General features: G+C 22.3%; 1 protein-coding gene across 2 annotated transcripts in view; it reads left to right on the forward strand.

Annotated features, from left to right (window-relative positions):
- Positions 1 to 15980, forward strand: part of LOC129612256 (uncharacterized) — a 44407-nt gene extending 28427 nt beyond the window's left edge. The window contains exons 3-7 of one of the 2 annotated variants that reach the window (XM_055525800.1): positions 12774 to 12964; positions 13621 to 13907; positions 14003 to 14178; positions 14269 to 14410; positions 15285 to 15980. In XM_055525800.1, coding sequence (XP_055381775.1) covers positions 12774 to 12964; positions 13621 to 13907; positions 14003 to 14178; positions 14269 to 14369 — 755 coding nt within the window. In that variant the 3' untranslated portion in view covers positions 14370 to 14410; positions 15285 to 15980. The remainder of the gene's footprint in view (positions 1 to 12773; positions 12965 to 13620; positions 13908 to 14002; positions 14179 to 14268; positions 14411 to 15284) is intronic. The other variant, XM_055525801.1, reaches the window with a different exon arrangement.
- Positions 15981 to 16379: the final 399 nt, after the last annotated feature.

A 16379-nucleotide genomic window follows, 5' to 3' on the forward strand; every position in this document is an offset into this window, starting at 1 on the left:
TTGTATAAGATAATTAACAATCTTTACACTAATTTACATATATGTATGTAGAAAATCACCATAGAATATTTTCTATATAATATGACTTATAGTAGCTATATATTTACCATAATCTCTCTCTCTCTCTCTCTCTGTAATCTGTATACAGTTCATTATACTGTATTGTTCATTTTAATGTTAAAGAATATTATAATTTGTTTTACTACTTTTCTAATGTTTTTTTTTTTTTATTTCAGAGTTCTTTAATTTTATTTTTGTTTTTTCTCCTTTTCTATTTTATATTCTTAAATGTTCACTTTAATAAAACAATTATTAGTTAATCGATAATAAATTGTTCTATTACCGGTAAAGGAAATTTCATTTATAGTTATAAAACATTTGAACATTACTTGTATTACAACCACTATACAAACATGATATGCTACACATATAATATAATATACATACTTATAAAAATCAGAAAATTTACATATAAATATATGACAGTAAATTATATAGTATAAAAGGTATTGTAAATATTTTGTATTCCATTTATGTTTTTTTGAGATTCTTATACATTTTAGGTTGTACCTACATATATAGACCTACTATGCATATTTTAATTTGTATATATGTATGTATGTACAATAAGTTGTTGGCTCTTAATTCATTTTTATATTTGACTATCAAAATACCGGTCATTTAAATCTAAAACATTTAATAATAATAGTAATAATAATGGTAATAGTTAAATATATACGGATATTTATATAAAAAAGACATAGTATTTTTTTTTATAAATATTAGAAATAAAACGGATGTTATAATACTTTTATATTGTGTACGGTCATTTGGAAGTAAATAAAATAATAAGTATTATAATATATATATACAATATTTTTATATAATGAGTATATGTATACAGACGGCTTTACAATAAAAAAACAAAAGAAGAAAGAAAAGAAATATTTTATGTATGACATAGAATTTTTTTACACTATTTGTATACACAATGTAGGCACAGACATGAACTCAATACTTATGTGTCATACTGTGATATACTTAAATTATTATTACATTTATAATATATACCCTTCAATTGAAATTATGCTGGAGAAAATTTTATTTTTTATGAAAATCATTACGCTTAAAAGTTTTCATAGAATTTGTGCGAACAATACAAAATTTAGACAATTAAGAGTCTGACAGACATGCAATTTTTAGTTTTGCAACTGTTTGATTGCGTATTCCAAATTGGTTCATATTCAAGCGCACACACATGCAACTGTATGATTGCATGCAATTAAGCAATTTAACCGTTTATAGTTTTTTACAAACCGATTGCAATTCAGTAATTTCCAATAGTTTGGTTGATTGAGTGTGCGCGCAATTAATTTGCAATCGAACTCTAACTGATCCTCAGGATAAAAATTTTCGTATTATCGTTTTAGTTGTTAAATTTTAAAATATTAGTCTAAAAGGATATATGTATATTATAAAATTAAATATTTAACAAAAAACTTTTATTTAAAAATCATAAATAATTTCATGTCTAGAATACATTGAATGCAGGCTTATTTTGAGTATCAAACCAATTTAAACAAATGTTCTCGCATATAATAAAGTATTTGAAACTTTTACGACAAATACGAGTATTACTATCACTTAGTGATTCGATACTCAGGAAAGGACCCATTGTTTTGTTATCGAATTTGTATGATAGCTTTTGCAGGAATTTCATTCGATCATTACTTATTATCAATTTGTTATCATACATGTATGATTCATTGAATTTTGCAATAATTAAAATTATTTTTGTAAATTATTTAAAAAATCATTTTTAGTAAATAATTTTAAAAATAATTTTGTATATTCTAAATTAGTATATTAATTATGTTTGAGTATAAAATAACTATATTCAAATACAATTATATTTCTGATATACTGATGTTTAATTTTATGTGTTTAATGATTAATTTTCCAAACTCTTTTCCGAATATGTATACCTGAATTCATAGGAATTTACAGAAAAATTATAATAAATCAATATTAAAAGGGCACCCTAACTTATATTACACATATTGCATATATCCTAAAGTCAAACCAATTTCTATATAATTATAAATTTTCTAGTTTTTCCATAAATTCAAACTTTTATAATTTAAAATGGCGCGATTTTTTTAAATGTTTATATTGTAATTGCATGAAATATTTCAAACAACAAAAGAAAAACCAAAAATACAAAGCAAAAATTCTCTTCCGTTTTGATAAATGATCTTTATGCGTGAAGAATATATACTTAAATTAATTTAATGAGCCCACATAACGCATGTTATTACATATACATATATACGCTTGTCTTTTTTTTCAAATAATATAAATTGTAATGCGTTATTTTATGTACGTACATTAACATTTTATGTATGCACGTAATGTTATACAAAATATTTACATAGTACAGATATAGTAAACTATTTGCTCTTTTAAACATGAAACCTTTTTTAGTTCATATATGTATACATCGCATTCAAATGTACAATAGACTGCACATTTTATGTAACTGTTATACATACATACATATATAGGACAACGGAGACAACAAAAACTCAAATTTCTAATTTATATACTCGTATACATTATTAAGTTTTGAGCTCATTCTAGTTATAAATTTTGTATTTTACCAATATTGTGAGTACTAGATTTTGTACAGTATTTGTAGTTTTACGAGTAATTATATTTATTCCATTTTAATATTCTATTTTTATGCATTTCATTTTATGTTAATTAAAACAAGGTGGCCATAATTGAATGGTATATGAAGCCCTCCCTAATTTGCAGAAAATTAACCGGATGCTAATAAAAAATAAATTTTTCAATTGAATACAAAAAAAAGATTTAATAAAAAATAACCATTTTAGTAATTTCTTTATAAAAATTATAATTTTATTAATTATTATATACGTTTTGAGAATATAAATTAAAAATATTTAATTACAAATTAACGAGTTTGTTTTTTTTGTTAAATATCCAAATTTAATATTGAAAATATTAATTTTGACAGCTAATAAATTATAATAAATTTGGTTATAATCGGAACGTTGACATTTTATAATTAATAAATGGTAATTTTTGATTAATAAATTTTGATAACTATTTATAGAAAAGGTTAAAATTTTCAATTATAATTAAAAAATTTATTAATTATAAGAGAAATTATTAGAATAATTAATAGAAGAATATTGTAAGCAATAATAATTAATCATAAATTTACAACAAAATGTTATTCATTTCCTAAATAATTCTTATTTAAGTGCATTCTTAAATTTATACGTACAGAAGTTTTTGTTGTACAGAGACAGAATACAAATAATTTTACAATTTTTGTTGTTTAAAATTTTTGTATTTAATATAATTTAATAATAATTTTTGTAAGTTTTGTAATTAATTTAGGAATTTTAAAGCGTAACGTTTACACTTATAATACAAACAACTAATTGGCACATGGAGAATACTCATTAAATATTGTGAATGGAAAGATTGTAGAAAGTTTTTGTGATTTTGCAGTGATAGTGCGTTACGAGTATAAATTACATACAACACAATGCAGTAGTTAGAAAGTCAAAAGATGAATTATAATTGTTTAATTATAAATTGAATTGAATTGAATTTACGTATTGCCATATTGTATTGAAATTTTTTTGATATTAATACATAAAAATAAATAGCTAAAAAGTATTGCCACAAAAAATTTAGCCCCTTTCATTTATTGCAATATTATTACAATAATACGTATAAACAGCAAAATAATCCCGGAATTTATCAAGAATTTATAAGAAGAAGTGGAGAGTTTTTGGTAATGTTTTTTCGTGTTTTTATTACAAACAGATAGACATCATATTTTGTAACACAGTAGAAAATGCCGAAAGGCTGTTGTTGATATTTAGGCACATAAATTCTATATAAATATATTTTTTTGCTTTAAATATATATTTTTTCTATAATTGGCCTTATCTTAATAGTTTATGATGTAAATCCCATTATGCATATAATATTCTGCAAGTTGTGATATGATATGAATCTGGGGGATTATAATGGTATATAAGTAAAAACTGAATTTATTTTTTTATAAAAATATTTACAATAAAATTAAAAATAATTTTAGTAAATATTTAAATTTTTTTAATTTTTTTGTATATTTAAAACATTCATAGTTACGTGGTACTTTATGACCACAAATTGTTTGTTTTTTTTCACATTATTTACATTTTAAATGATAATTGCGTGTGATACACTAATCACTATAATTAATTTAAAATTTTTATCTCATTACTATACTAGTAAATAACAATAAAATTTAAAAAAAAAAAATATAAAAAAATGAAATCATTTTAAGCTGTCCTTCAATATTTATTCATAAAAATCCCAAAAGGGTGCCAAATTTTTTTTTTTTTTTTGAAAATTATTTATTGATTATTCTATTTTTTATAGCTTTGTTTTTTTTTTTCTTAATTATTTGTTCTTTTTTAATAATTCGAACACCCATATTGTTTGAATAGATAAACAATCGTTTATTGAAATTTAAATATGTACGTAAAAGTTTTTTATTTAATTGATTTTTTGTGGCGTGTTAGTGTTAATTTCATTATTGTACAGTTATTGTTCATTGTTTATACAAAAAGTATTTTCGAAAGAATTTTTATTTTTTGATTTGTTTTTCGTTTTATATGAATTAATAATAAAAAATTTAATCGCCAAAAATCACGGTTTGGAAAATGGCACATTTCATTTTAGCTTCTTTCATTGGAGCTTGCATTTATATACATATACCATAGTTTTAGGTCTAGGTATCATTTAGGTCTAAGTAATAAAAACATTCTAATGAAATAATTCTCTTGGCCATATAATTTTGCATATTATATTTAGGAGAATCTTAGAGTAATAAATATCAAAAATTTTATACTACTCTTAGTTTAATTTGTAAGAGAACGATTACAGCCATATTTTGGTATTTATAAAAGTTTAATAGAATCTTGTTTTAAAAATAGGAGAGCGTCTAAGAAGTAGGAAAGCAAAAATTGACACTTTGTAAACTATATAATGGGCAAAAGTTCGGAAGGAAAAGGAGTTACATGGAAATTTTTTTTTTGTTGATAACTATAAACCGTTTAAAGTATAAATTAATTAAAAAAATTACGGCGAAAATTAACAAAAAATCGGTAATAGATAAAGGTTAAATTGGAGAGAAAACTTGTTAACCTTACATTTTCTTAATCGAAAATTGATCAACAATCGGCAATAACTAATGATTAAATTAAATAATAAAATTGTCAGTCTGACATATTCTTGCAATTTTTTGTTATATTTCTTATTGTATTTTTGTTATAAAATTTACAGTTTGGGGAAATAACACCGCAACCAGAATCAATTCGTGTAGAATTCAAATTCAGAGCAATTTCATACTTTTTCATCTCGCACAATTCAGGAGTTTTGTAAACAAACAGCCAAACACATTGACAATCGAACAAACAAACGAACAATTTGGAAAATAGGCAATTTTTTTTTTTCAAAATATGCCAAAAACGAACACATTATAACAAAACAAAAAAAAAATTGTTATTTTGCAAAACAAAAAAAAAACTAAAATATAACAGTAATGGTCAAATGCGATCATATGTGAATTATGTTGCTGTCTTCAATAGAAATAGAGCATTGAAAACAATATAAAAATAAAAAAAAAATTAATAAAATTTGAATAAAATATTAACTTTTAAAAAGTAGAAGTTTCTAACAATGTGCTTAATGATCCAAACCCTATATTATCTATGGGTTTGGTCAGTACTTCAAAAAAAAGAGACAATGAAAATAATTTACAAAATTTATTTTAGTCTTTATATGCATATATAATAGTGTTCTATGTGTACTTGTATTTGACTACATTTTGGAATGTTTAGATATTTATCATATGCACACTTTTATCTAACTACTTATTTAAAAAAAAAATTAATTAACATGCTGCGCTTTAAATTGATTTTTATACGAAAAAAACGATAAAGTTTTTAAAAATTTATTTCCGTGCTTTCAATATTTTTAAATACATAGTTAGTATATACTCGTAGCTATAAGTGATGTTCTGATTTATCCTTGAATATTATAACAATTTGATTTGTAAGTTCTATATTTAGGTATTCTTAACATATGTTTTTCTAATTACAAAATAATTAGTGGAAATAACATTTGCGGTTTTATGAACACTGAAATTTTTTTGTTGGATTAATTTTTTTTTTTAATGTTATACTCGTATTAAGTGAACAGAGGCAAACATCAAAAAGAAGCAAAAAAAATTTTAGATTCTGGTTTTTCCATCATATGATAAATTTTGCTCAAACGTCTTAGATTACATCCGTAAAAGAACTAGTTAGTTAGTTAGGGAGGCGAAGTGGACCCTCAACACTACCATTCAGCACTAAGCCATTTAAGCAACTTGAAAAGAGCAGCACACAGATAACCCACAGGTGTCCAATCCATTTATCCGAAAGATCGCCCAATCCATTGAACCAATATCAAACCAAAAAGTATCTTCTTTTCTGCATTCGCGGAGAGAAAACTCGCTGGGTACATGGTGTACGCTCTCAACAGCAGTCGCAAACATCCGATTAGACACAAACATTATTCCAGTAAACCTCTCACTTAAAATCTAATTGAAACAATTAATTGTGGAATTTAATTCAGGAGAACATAATATGCGCAGAGAATTTCATTCTTAGAGAATTTAAATATTTTATAATGTTTTTTAAACCTTCAAATTATATCTACTATAAGGTCAACAAAATCACTCTGGTGTTAGTAATTTTTATAATTTTATGTGAAAAAAAAAACTTCCTTCTCAAGTTATTTGCATTTATCTGTCTAAGTTCTTTAAATTTCTATTAATATTCCATTTATATTTTAAAAAATAATTTAATATCTTACAAAATTTTTTATTTTTACAAATTACTAAAACAATGTATTAGAAAAAATAAAGAGTGAACTTAAAGAAATTTGAGTACAAAATTTTCATCATAGAATGAAAAAATTTTATAGAACAAAAGATGTTTGAATAATAATATGAAAAAAACTTTTATATTTTTCTTAAAAAAATCCTCAGTTTTCATTCAAATCATTTTTGTTTTATAATATTATAACAATAAAATAAATCAAGATATGCTCCGACTAATTTTAGAATCCTAAGTTTTTAAAGTACTTATTCTCTTTTCTGTCAGTATGTAAATGCGTTTAATGTAATAAAATCCTATAATATTTCAATTAAAAGAGAAAAAGAATGAAACGCTGCAACTGACATTAAAGACAAAAAAAAAGAAGGTTTGCAAAATATTTGAAGATAAACAAAAGAAAGGTTGTGTGTGTATGCAGTGCAACAATAATAGTTGCAATGACCAAATAAGAGCTAATTTAAATATATAATTTATATTAAAAAAAATGAAGGAGAATATGTTTTTTTATTACTGAGCACAAACTGTCAAAAATATATTTTTTATTGGAAAATTTTTTATCGAAAATTTTTACGATATTAAAAATTTGAATTCAAAAGAGTTGAACGGGAAACTTGATCCTTATATAATTAATCCTCTAAACTTAATATTTCGCTCGATTGTAAAAAATTTTTACGGTTTTCTCGGTAAAATTTTTCAAAAAAATTTACGATATAATTTTTTTTGGTCTATTGCTATAAGAGACTTCAAAATTTTACTTAAAATATAATTAATTACAAAATTGGTATTCATATTAATTGTTGAAAACTAATTCTTTTATAATTCAATACTATTCTGTAATTGAGATAGTGGCAGTGATATTTGTCGTCAAAATTTTAAAAACATTACTATGGACACAAACCATTTTTATAATTTATTTTGGGTTTGAAATAACAATATCTAACTTGTTCCGAAAATATTTATCCTGCTATCATCACTTAGGACATTTTAATTTTTTAACATCACAGATGGAATCTTTATCATATTAAGAGATGTCAGAAAACCCTGGTATCGAATGAAAAAATTTTGCAATATGAAAGGATTCTAAATTTAATCAAAACATAATTTGATTTATTTTAAAAACGAAAACTATATAAAGCTAATTCTGTCAATTAATAATTTGAAGTGTCAAAGGGAAAATGAATTTTTAGCTCGTTTAACTCTGAGATAACAAACGCCCGTAGTTGTTTAGCTCGTAATTTCAATATTCTTGTAATTTTTATAATTATTCGTCATCGTTTTTGTTTGTCACATCAACTAAATGTCAACTGTAAGACCGTAAAAAGTTATGTACATTCAAACTTTAATTATAAATATTATTCAAACTAAATATGGTTAAAATTAAAAAAAAAAAAAACAGAAAAACAATATTAAAAATTTATAAAAAATTAATGCTTATTTTAATTATAACTTTCGGTCTTAGATTGTGTACACTTCTAAATAAAATTTACAGCAGACAAACTAAATAAATTTTTTAAAAGTAAAAAAAATTTCTGATTTCTTAATTTTAAAAATAAGCCAAAAACAGAAGAAAAAATAAAGTGAAAGAAAATTATTTGCTTTTATATGCACTGAAAATTTTTTCAGTTTTAAAATACACAAACACGATCAAAATATAAAATGATGATGATGACCATCAACATCGTTATCAACAACGTTAGTATGTATTACAACTATTATATGTAGTAAAAAAATATTTCAGGTATGACTATTCGTGAAAAATAAAATATAAAAGTAATGTTCATTATTTAGCATAATAATATGTAAATATGTATAAGAATAAGTATAAAAAAAGAAAAACAGAGAATTTTATAAATATGTGCACACATAAAGCTGTACATACTACCATGCATATGTGCACATGTGAAATAGTGAATAAATTTTTTTTTACCCTCTATATAGTTTTCTTTTTTAATAGACGAACCATGCTATATAAATGGTATAATAATGGTAAACTTACTACCATATTCAAGGAAAATTTCAAAATAAAATAAAAATCTAAACAAGTAAATTGTAGCATATGGATTGTTAATATTATATATAAAAGTGTGTATAAATGATTATGATGATCCGACGACGAAGGAAATCATAGAGTGGAACGAGGAACAATATTAAAATATAAAAGTAATGATCATGGAAGCGGAACCATAGCACTGTTAAAATTGTTAAAAAAAAAAAAAACAAAAAATTGTTGTTTAATTTTTTTTTTTGCTTATGGGTTTGAGGAGTTATTTTTTTTTTTTTTTGTTAGTTTTACATTGCATTTTTCCATCTGCTTTTTTTTCTTTTTTAATAAATTATAAAATTTTTCAAAATTTTTTTTACTCTATACAATTTTATTACCATATTTTTTTTTTGTGTGTTTGAGGAGCGATTCTTGTTTATTTGAATATTTTTTATTTTCAACTACGTAAACAAATTTGCTATGACTAATAATATTCATTTATTTTATTATTTAAATTTTTGGAAAGTAAACTAGATATTAATTAATTAATTAAACTTTAAAAAAAATTTTGTCTGGAGGTCTGTACAACCATATTAGCAAATAACAATTACTTAAACATTGTACGCTACTAAATATCAAATGAGTTCCTCAAATAATTTCTTGCACTAATTCAGAATTCTAAAGAACTTTTAAAACAAAAAATGAGTTTTGTTGCGAAAAAAATAATTATTCGATAAATAGAGAACGATTTTATTACGTTAAATAGAAAGTGTTTGTTATATTATAGAAAATGTGTTGCATACTGTAATACTTTACAATTTGCATATTTCAAACAGCATCGAAAATTATCATCTAAAATTAAATAATTTAATCATCGAGAGAACATGATTTTCTATTAAAATATGGTACGGTTATAGATAAGACCAATAACTTTATATTAAAATAAAATAAAAATTCGTTTATATTCTAATATAAAAATTAATTTTAATTAAATTGATAATTCATTTAACGAATTAACACTTAACATTTTGTTATTTATATAATTACTCATATACTTATACATACATACATATTTTTATTTAATTGTTATTTTATGCTAACTATTTGAAACAAAAAGATAAAAATTAACATTTTTGTTCAAATGTTAAGAATTTTTCGAACAAGTATAGGTATACAGTCGAACATGTTTGATTACAACACTTATATGTATATTGTTTTGACACATATTGTTTTCACACATGTAATTTCTCTAACTCTTTATACATATTTGTAACACTTAACTATAACTCTCTTTCATACAAATATTTTTGCTACAACACAAATTAAATTTTTGTTTTACTTGTAATAAATTTAATATAAAACTTAAATAAAATTAAGAATTTTTTAACAATCTGACTTTAAATATTAAAAATGTACATTGATATTCAATATTAAAAAGGCTCAGGGTTTGAAATTTTTATGAAACTGATTATAAAAATTACAATCAGTTTGATAAAAGTTTCAAACCGTTTGATTACTTAATTTCTAGCGATTATACAGTTGAATGTTGGCTTGCTTGAATATAAATCTATTTATCTTAAATACAAATAAGCAGTCAAACAGTTGCAAAACTGAAAATTGCGTGTCGGCCTGCGCTCTAGAGCGTCTCTAATACGTACATTTTATGCCCAAAAAGCTTTTCTTAGAAGTATGTTCAACTGTTTTTGTTTAATATGTAGAAATAAAAATTTCATTAGAAAAAATTGTTTGTTATACGCTTATATAGCAAAAACATTTTGTTAAACATTTCAAACTCTTAAAAATGGATACAGTAAATTTAATATATTAATTAAATATAATGAAATTGCGGTCTCTACTTGATGTGTCTTCATATTATTTATTTGTCAAAAATAGCTTTAAGGCATTAAACTTAATATTATTTCTAAGAAATCCAAAAAAAAAAACAAATGTAATCTTTTATAATGAGATTTTAATAAACACAAAAAAAAGCGAAAAACAAAAAAAAAAGTTTAATATAGTTTAATATTTTACTTTTGCTTTGTTACTGTTATTTTCATTTTTATATTTAAATGTATAATAGCTATGTTAGTTCTAGTCTAAATATAAAATTGTAAATCTATATAATACACTCTATATACCATTATAACAAGTAACATAAATGTGACAAAAATTTACTTAAACTTTTTGTATTTTACATACAATGTCACACTTTATGTATAAAATATATTTATTACTTTTTGGAACGTAACTTAGGAAAAAAAAAAATATTTCATCATCATATTTTTTAAATAATAATGCAATTAAAAAAAATTACTTTAGTTATTATGTAATTATTGACATATAAAACTTTGTCAACAAAAAAAAAAAAAATTATAAAAAAAAAATTTGAAAAATAGCGTGCATTAAAGTAATAATAACTTTGCAAGTCCGGGGTATACCACACATCATTTGCGTTTAATGCGTACATTAATGAGTAAATATTTTTAATATATAAAATTTACATTAAAATCTCAGGGCTATACATACATACATACATACTTATATAATATTCGTAAAAGTTACTTATACCGTTATTCAAGTATTCAAGTAATGTAGAAAGTAATCCCCTATAATATTGAAAAAATTTTATACGTACCTATGTATAACTTTATAAAAAATATGAGTAACTTGTGGTGTCATATAACTGTTGCTTAAATGACCATTTATAAAAATTTTATTTTCTTTAATAATATTTTTTCACTTTAATTTTATTACACACATTTTTCATGTTCACTTTTAATTTTAAACTAAAAATACAACAATGCAATCCCCAAAACGTAAAATTCCTTGAAAAATCAACCCTTAAAACAAATCAAAAGAAAAAGAAATGAGCAAGAGTCGATATTTATTAATTATGAGAGATTAATTTACTTTTCGGCTAAAAAAAAAAAGCAAAATATAATCAAAACAAAACTAGTGTCATGAAATTTTAGACATTTGTACTTGTAGTACAACATAATGTGAAATACAAAAACAATACCAATTTAAGAGTACCATGTCATTATGGCACAAGTCAAAAGAGCTTTATTTTACATGTCACATTGCATAGAACTGCATACTCACATATATATATATTATATTCAACTACATATGTATATACAGTGCAAGAATTTTTATGACTTATTATACAATGTATACGCATAAATTAACAAAACAAAGCGTAATATGTATAAAGAATTTATAAAAAAAAAAAGAGTCGATTGTGCCAAATGGTGCAAATATTAATGAATAAGGAAAATACAAGGAAGGGTCATTCTACGTTTTACATTATTTTCTTGGGTATCTTTTTAGGTTTCCTTTAAGTTCATATTACATTAAAAAAAAAATTCTTTTCTTCCTCCTTATTTTTTTCTTTTTAATTATAAGTTCCTGATTGAAATTCGAGAAAAATTTTTTGAATTTTTATTTTCTTTTTTAATTTTTAAAACTTAAAGACCAATAATTTATGTACATACCTTTAAAAACAATTTAAAGGAAAGAGAATTTTTCGTTTGTTGTTTTGTTTTTACTGTTTTCCCTTTTTTCTCTCTCTTGTATACGATAATGTGCTTAAGTTCCGATTATTAAAATTTTTGTGGTTATGTATGATTTGATTTTGTTATTATTTTTCACAATAGTGAAAATTTTTGTTATTAAATTTCAATAAAGGGTTTTATTTAGCTGAGTATAAATAAGAATAATTAAATAATAAGAAAATATAAGATTTTAAAAAATAATTTTTAAAAATTAATTTTTTTTTTTTGATTTTATTATTAATGGCATTTATTTTTTTTTTCTTTCAGGTGTTATCACAGTTGAAATCACAAATTTTCATGTACCTGAACATATAGTGATTACAGATGAAACACCAGATGATATAAAATTAGATTGCGAATATGAATTAGAAGATGGTGAAACGAATTTAGTTGTTAAATGGCTTAAAGATTCAGAAATAATATATCAATGGATACAAGGGCGTCCACCAAAAGCTTTTGTAAGTTATTATTTTAAATTAATTTTAAATTTATCAAGTAAAAATTTGTTGATAGTTTCATTGGCAAGTGAACAACATCCGAACGGCAAAATCAATTGTACAGTATTTTGCATATAATATCACACAAACATGGAAAGAGATATTGTAAAAAAAACCGGAAGTGGTAAAATAGGAATTTATACCATTTTACCGTCGTCGGTTCAATCCACGGCGGCATTTCGCTTGTTTATGAGCAGTCTCACTTAAATTTCTGTTCTTTATGAATTCTGACTCTTTTCATTAAATTTATTTATTCTATATGGATTCTGACATTTCGCAGCAGAAAATCGATCATTTTCTCTTTCCAACTTGAATGGGGGGAAATATTTGAACTAAAACTTTTTTATGTAAGAAAACAAAACTTATAATTAATTTTAATTGTCACAATATGTCATTTTAAGAAATTGACAGTTCTCTAATAAAATTTTTAAATTTAAACAGACAAAAGAGGTTTAATAAAATGAAATTTAAAATGAAATATTCAAAATAAAAAATATTTTCAATTCTACACTTAAATATTAATTATTTTTCAATAAAATTTGTTTTTTTAAAGAAATTTCTTGCATGCATACTTAAATTTTCTATAAAATTAATATTTTATTTTGTCATTATTTTAGCCAAATGTAAGAATGGAAATCGATGAAGGATATGAAGCATCAGATGATGAATTACAAAAATATAGAGCATTGGTTATTAAAAATCCACATTGGAATGTTACAGGCAAATATAAATGTTTAGTACAAACAAAACAATCAGCTAGTAAAATGGAAAGTCATTTACAAGTGATTGATGTCAGCAATTTAACATTTTCTTTAATCGAAGAAGATGATGATGAAGAAGATGAAGATGTAGAAATAAAATGTTCTGTTGAAAATATATTTCCACAACCAAAATTAAGAATAAAGTAAGAATAATGAAAATATATTTTATAATTAATATAATAATAAGGTTGTCATTGTAAAAAATCGTAAAATTTTAAATATTTGCTTTTTGTTTTAGGAATGGTGAAGAAAACGTACATATAAAATCAGAAGAATTTAGTAGAAAAAATAATGGGTATTATGATGTTTCAGCTGTTGGTATTTTAAAACATACTGAAAGAGGTGATAATGGATTCTCATGTTCACTATATGTTCCAGGCAGTAATTTTACATATGTTCAGACAACAAGTTCTGGTAAAATTTAAATTAAAAAATAAAATCATTTTAGATTTTTGCACTTTAGGTTAAATTTAATTTTTCTTTCTAAATTATGTATGTATATAGACCAACAAGATTCATTTGCTGTTCGACATTCTATTAATCAAATGATAAATTGTGTACAATTTATCATTTTAATTTTACAGTATACGTACGTTATGTGTTAGTTACACTTACTCAAATAATATGATTTTAGGCATTATGAAAAGTAAGTTTTGAAATTTTTTTTTAAATATGTGTGGGATCAAAGAGCTTCCTTCCTTCATACATATTTATCACATACATAAGAGACCTTAAATTTTTACGAAATTTCCGCTTTTCCAGTTTTAGAATATATAATTAGTTTGTAAAGGTAGAAAATTTACCTATTTAAAATCATATTTGTTTTTTTTTTAGTTTGTAAAAATTATCCTCATCCATTTTCCAGTTGATTTTTTTTAATTTTTTTTTATATACATTCTTAAGATTGAATTCCAAAAACTTTTCATATTGTAACATAGATTTTAAAGTAAATATGAAAGTTGATAAAATTTATTCATATATAATTAAGCAATTCACCTTGTACAGATTTCGTGAAGCTCTATGCATTTATTCATTAATTTTGACTTAGTACATATGACAAAATTTCATGTAGTAAAAATCTTTATTCCTAAAAGATATTAAATTTCAGTCCGCTTATTTTAAATCCCTGTCTTATACCTTTATATTTACACTTAATAATACCTCTGCTGTTATTTATTTGGTTTTTCAGCAAAATGTTTATCGATTGGTCAAATTCTAAAATGTAAATGGTTAGTCGTAGTCCTTTATATCGTAGCATTTAGAATCTACTTATATTCTTCATGGAAACGATTTTAAAGAATTACCTAGTGAGTTTTTAAATTAAGGCATTAAATTATAAAAAGTAATTAATGATTTTATTAGAGTTTGACCATTCGATAAACAAGAATCCTCTTAAAAATAAATTTCAAAAATTTCGAATTCGCAAAATAAAGAATAATTACTAATAATTTAAAAATTTTATTAATTTTATATTTATTTAATAATAATTATACGAATTATTTTTTTTCTTTTCATTTTAGGAAACACATTCAAATATTTTAGTTCATTATTGCCTGTGTCAATAGGTTTCCTCATTGTTACATTTTGTACATAATTAATTTATAAAACTATAAAAAAAAAACTCAAAAAAAAAAAAATTAAGTCAATATTTCATTTTGTTATTTATTTACTTCCTAAAACATTAATAATACGCATACATATACATATTTCATATAAAATTCTTAATAAAATTACAAAAAAAAAAATCAGTACATATGCAGTGAAATTTTATTAAATATTTGATTTTAAAACGGATATAAAAGGATTCTTTAGTTACGATCATCAGCCGTCATTATGCGAGTTACTTAAAACCATAATAGATATGCTGGAAATTAAATGGAAATCTGCGGTTTATTATTTTTATTTTTAAAGATTTTGTAATTAATAATTGTGTAAAATTTTGCAATAACATGAAATTTATTTTTTTTTTGTAAGCTATTTTCTAAAGCTAATACTCAAAAACTTAAATTAAAAATAATTTTATAATAAATTTAAAATAAAAATGTATTAATATTTTTGTTAAATTCACAATATTATTTTCATTTTCAAAATTATTAATCTTTAATTAAGAAAATTATTAATATTGTCTTAGTTTAAATTTTATATAATTACCAATAGTTTGTAATATACAAAAACTAAAATTTCACTGCATATTTTTTGAAACAAAATGTATTAAATAGCAAAATTATGTAAAAAGTTTCTGTTTTTTACTTTCATTTTAAATAATTTAATTAAACTTGTTAATAATTTCTAAAACATATATAAATACATAATATTGAAATAGAAAAAATAAACTAAAAACAACAAAAAAAAAACTTAAATTAAAATTAATTAATTCACTTAATTTTATTAAGTTAAAATTAAAAAAAAAATTAAAAAACCCATATAGTTTTTAAAAAATTTCTACTATAAATTTTCTAAATTTAATCAAATTCAAAAAATAATATTATTTTTTTATTTTAAATTTTTAAATTTGTATACAAATTCGATAATGAAATAATTTTGTTTTTTAATTTCAAAGAAAATTTCAAAATTTTTATTTTAGTTTTCCATATAGAATCAGATAAATCAAACTT

The sequence above is a fragment of the Condylostylus longicornis genome, unplaced genomic scaffold (genome assembly GCF_029603195.1).
Source record: "Condylostylus longicornis isolate FDR11 unplaced genomic scaffold, ASM2960319v2 ptg000064l, whole genome shotgun sequence".
NCBI classification, from domain to species: domain Eukaryota; kingdom Metazoa; phylum Arthropoda; class Insecta; order Diptera; family Dolichopodidae; genus Condylostylus; species Condylostylus longicornis.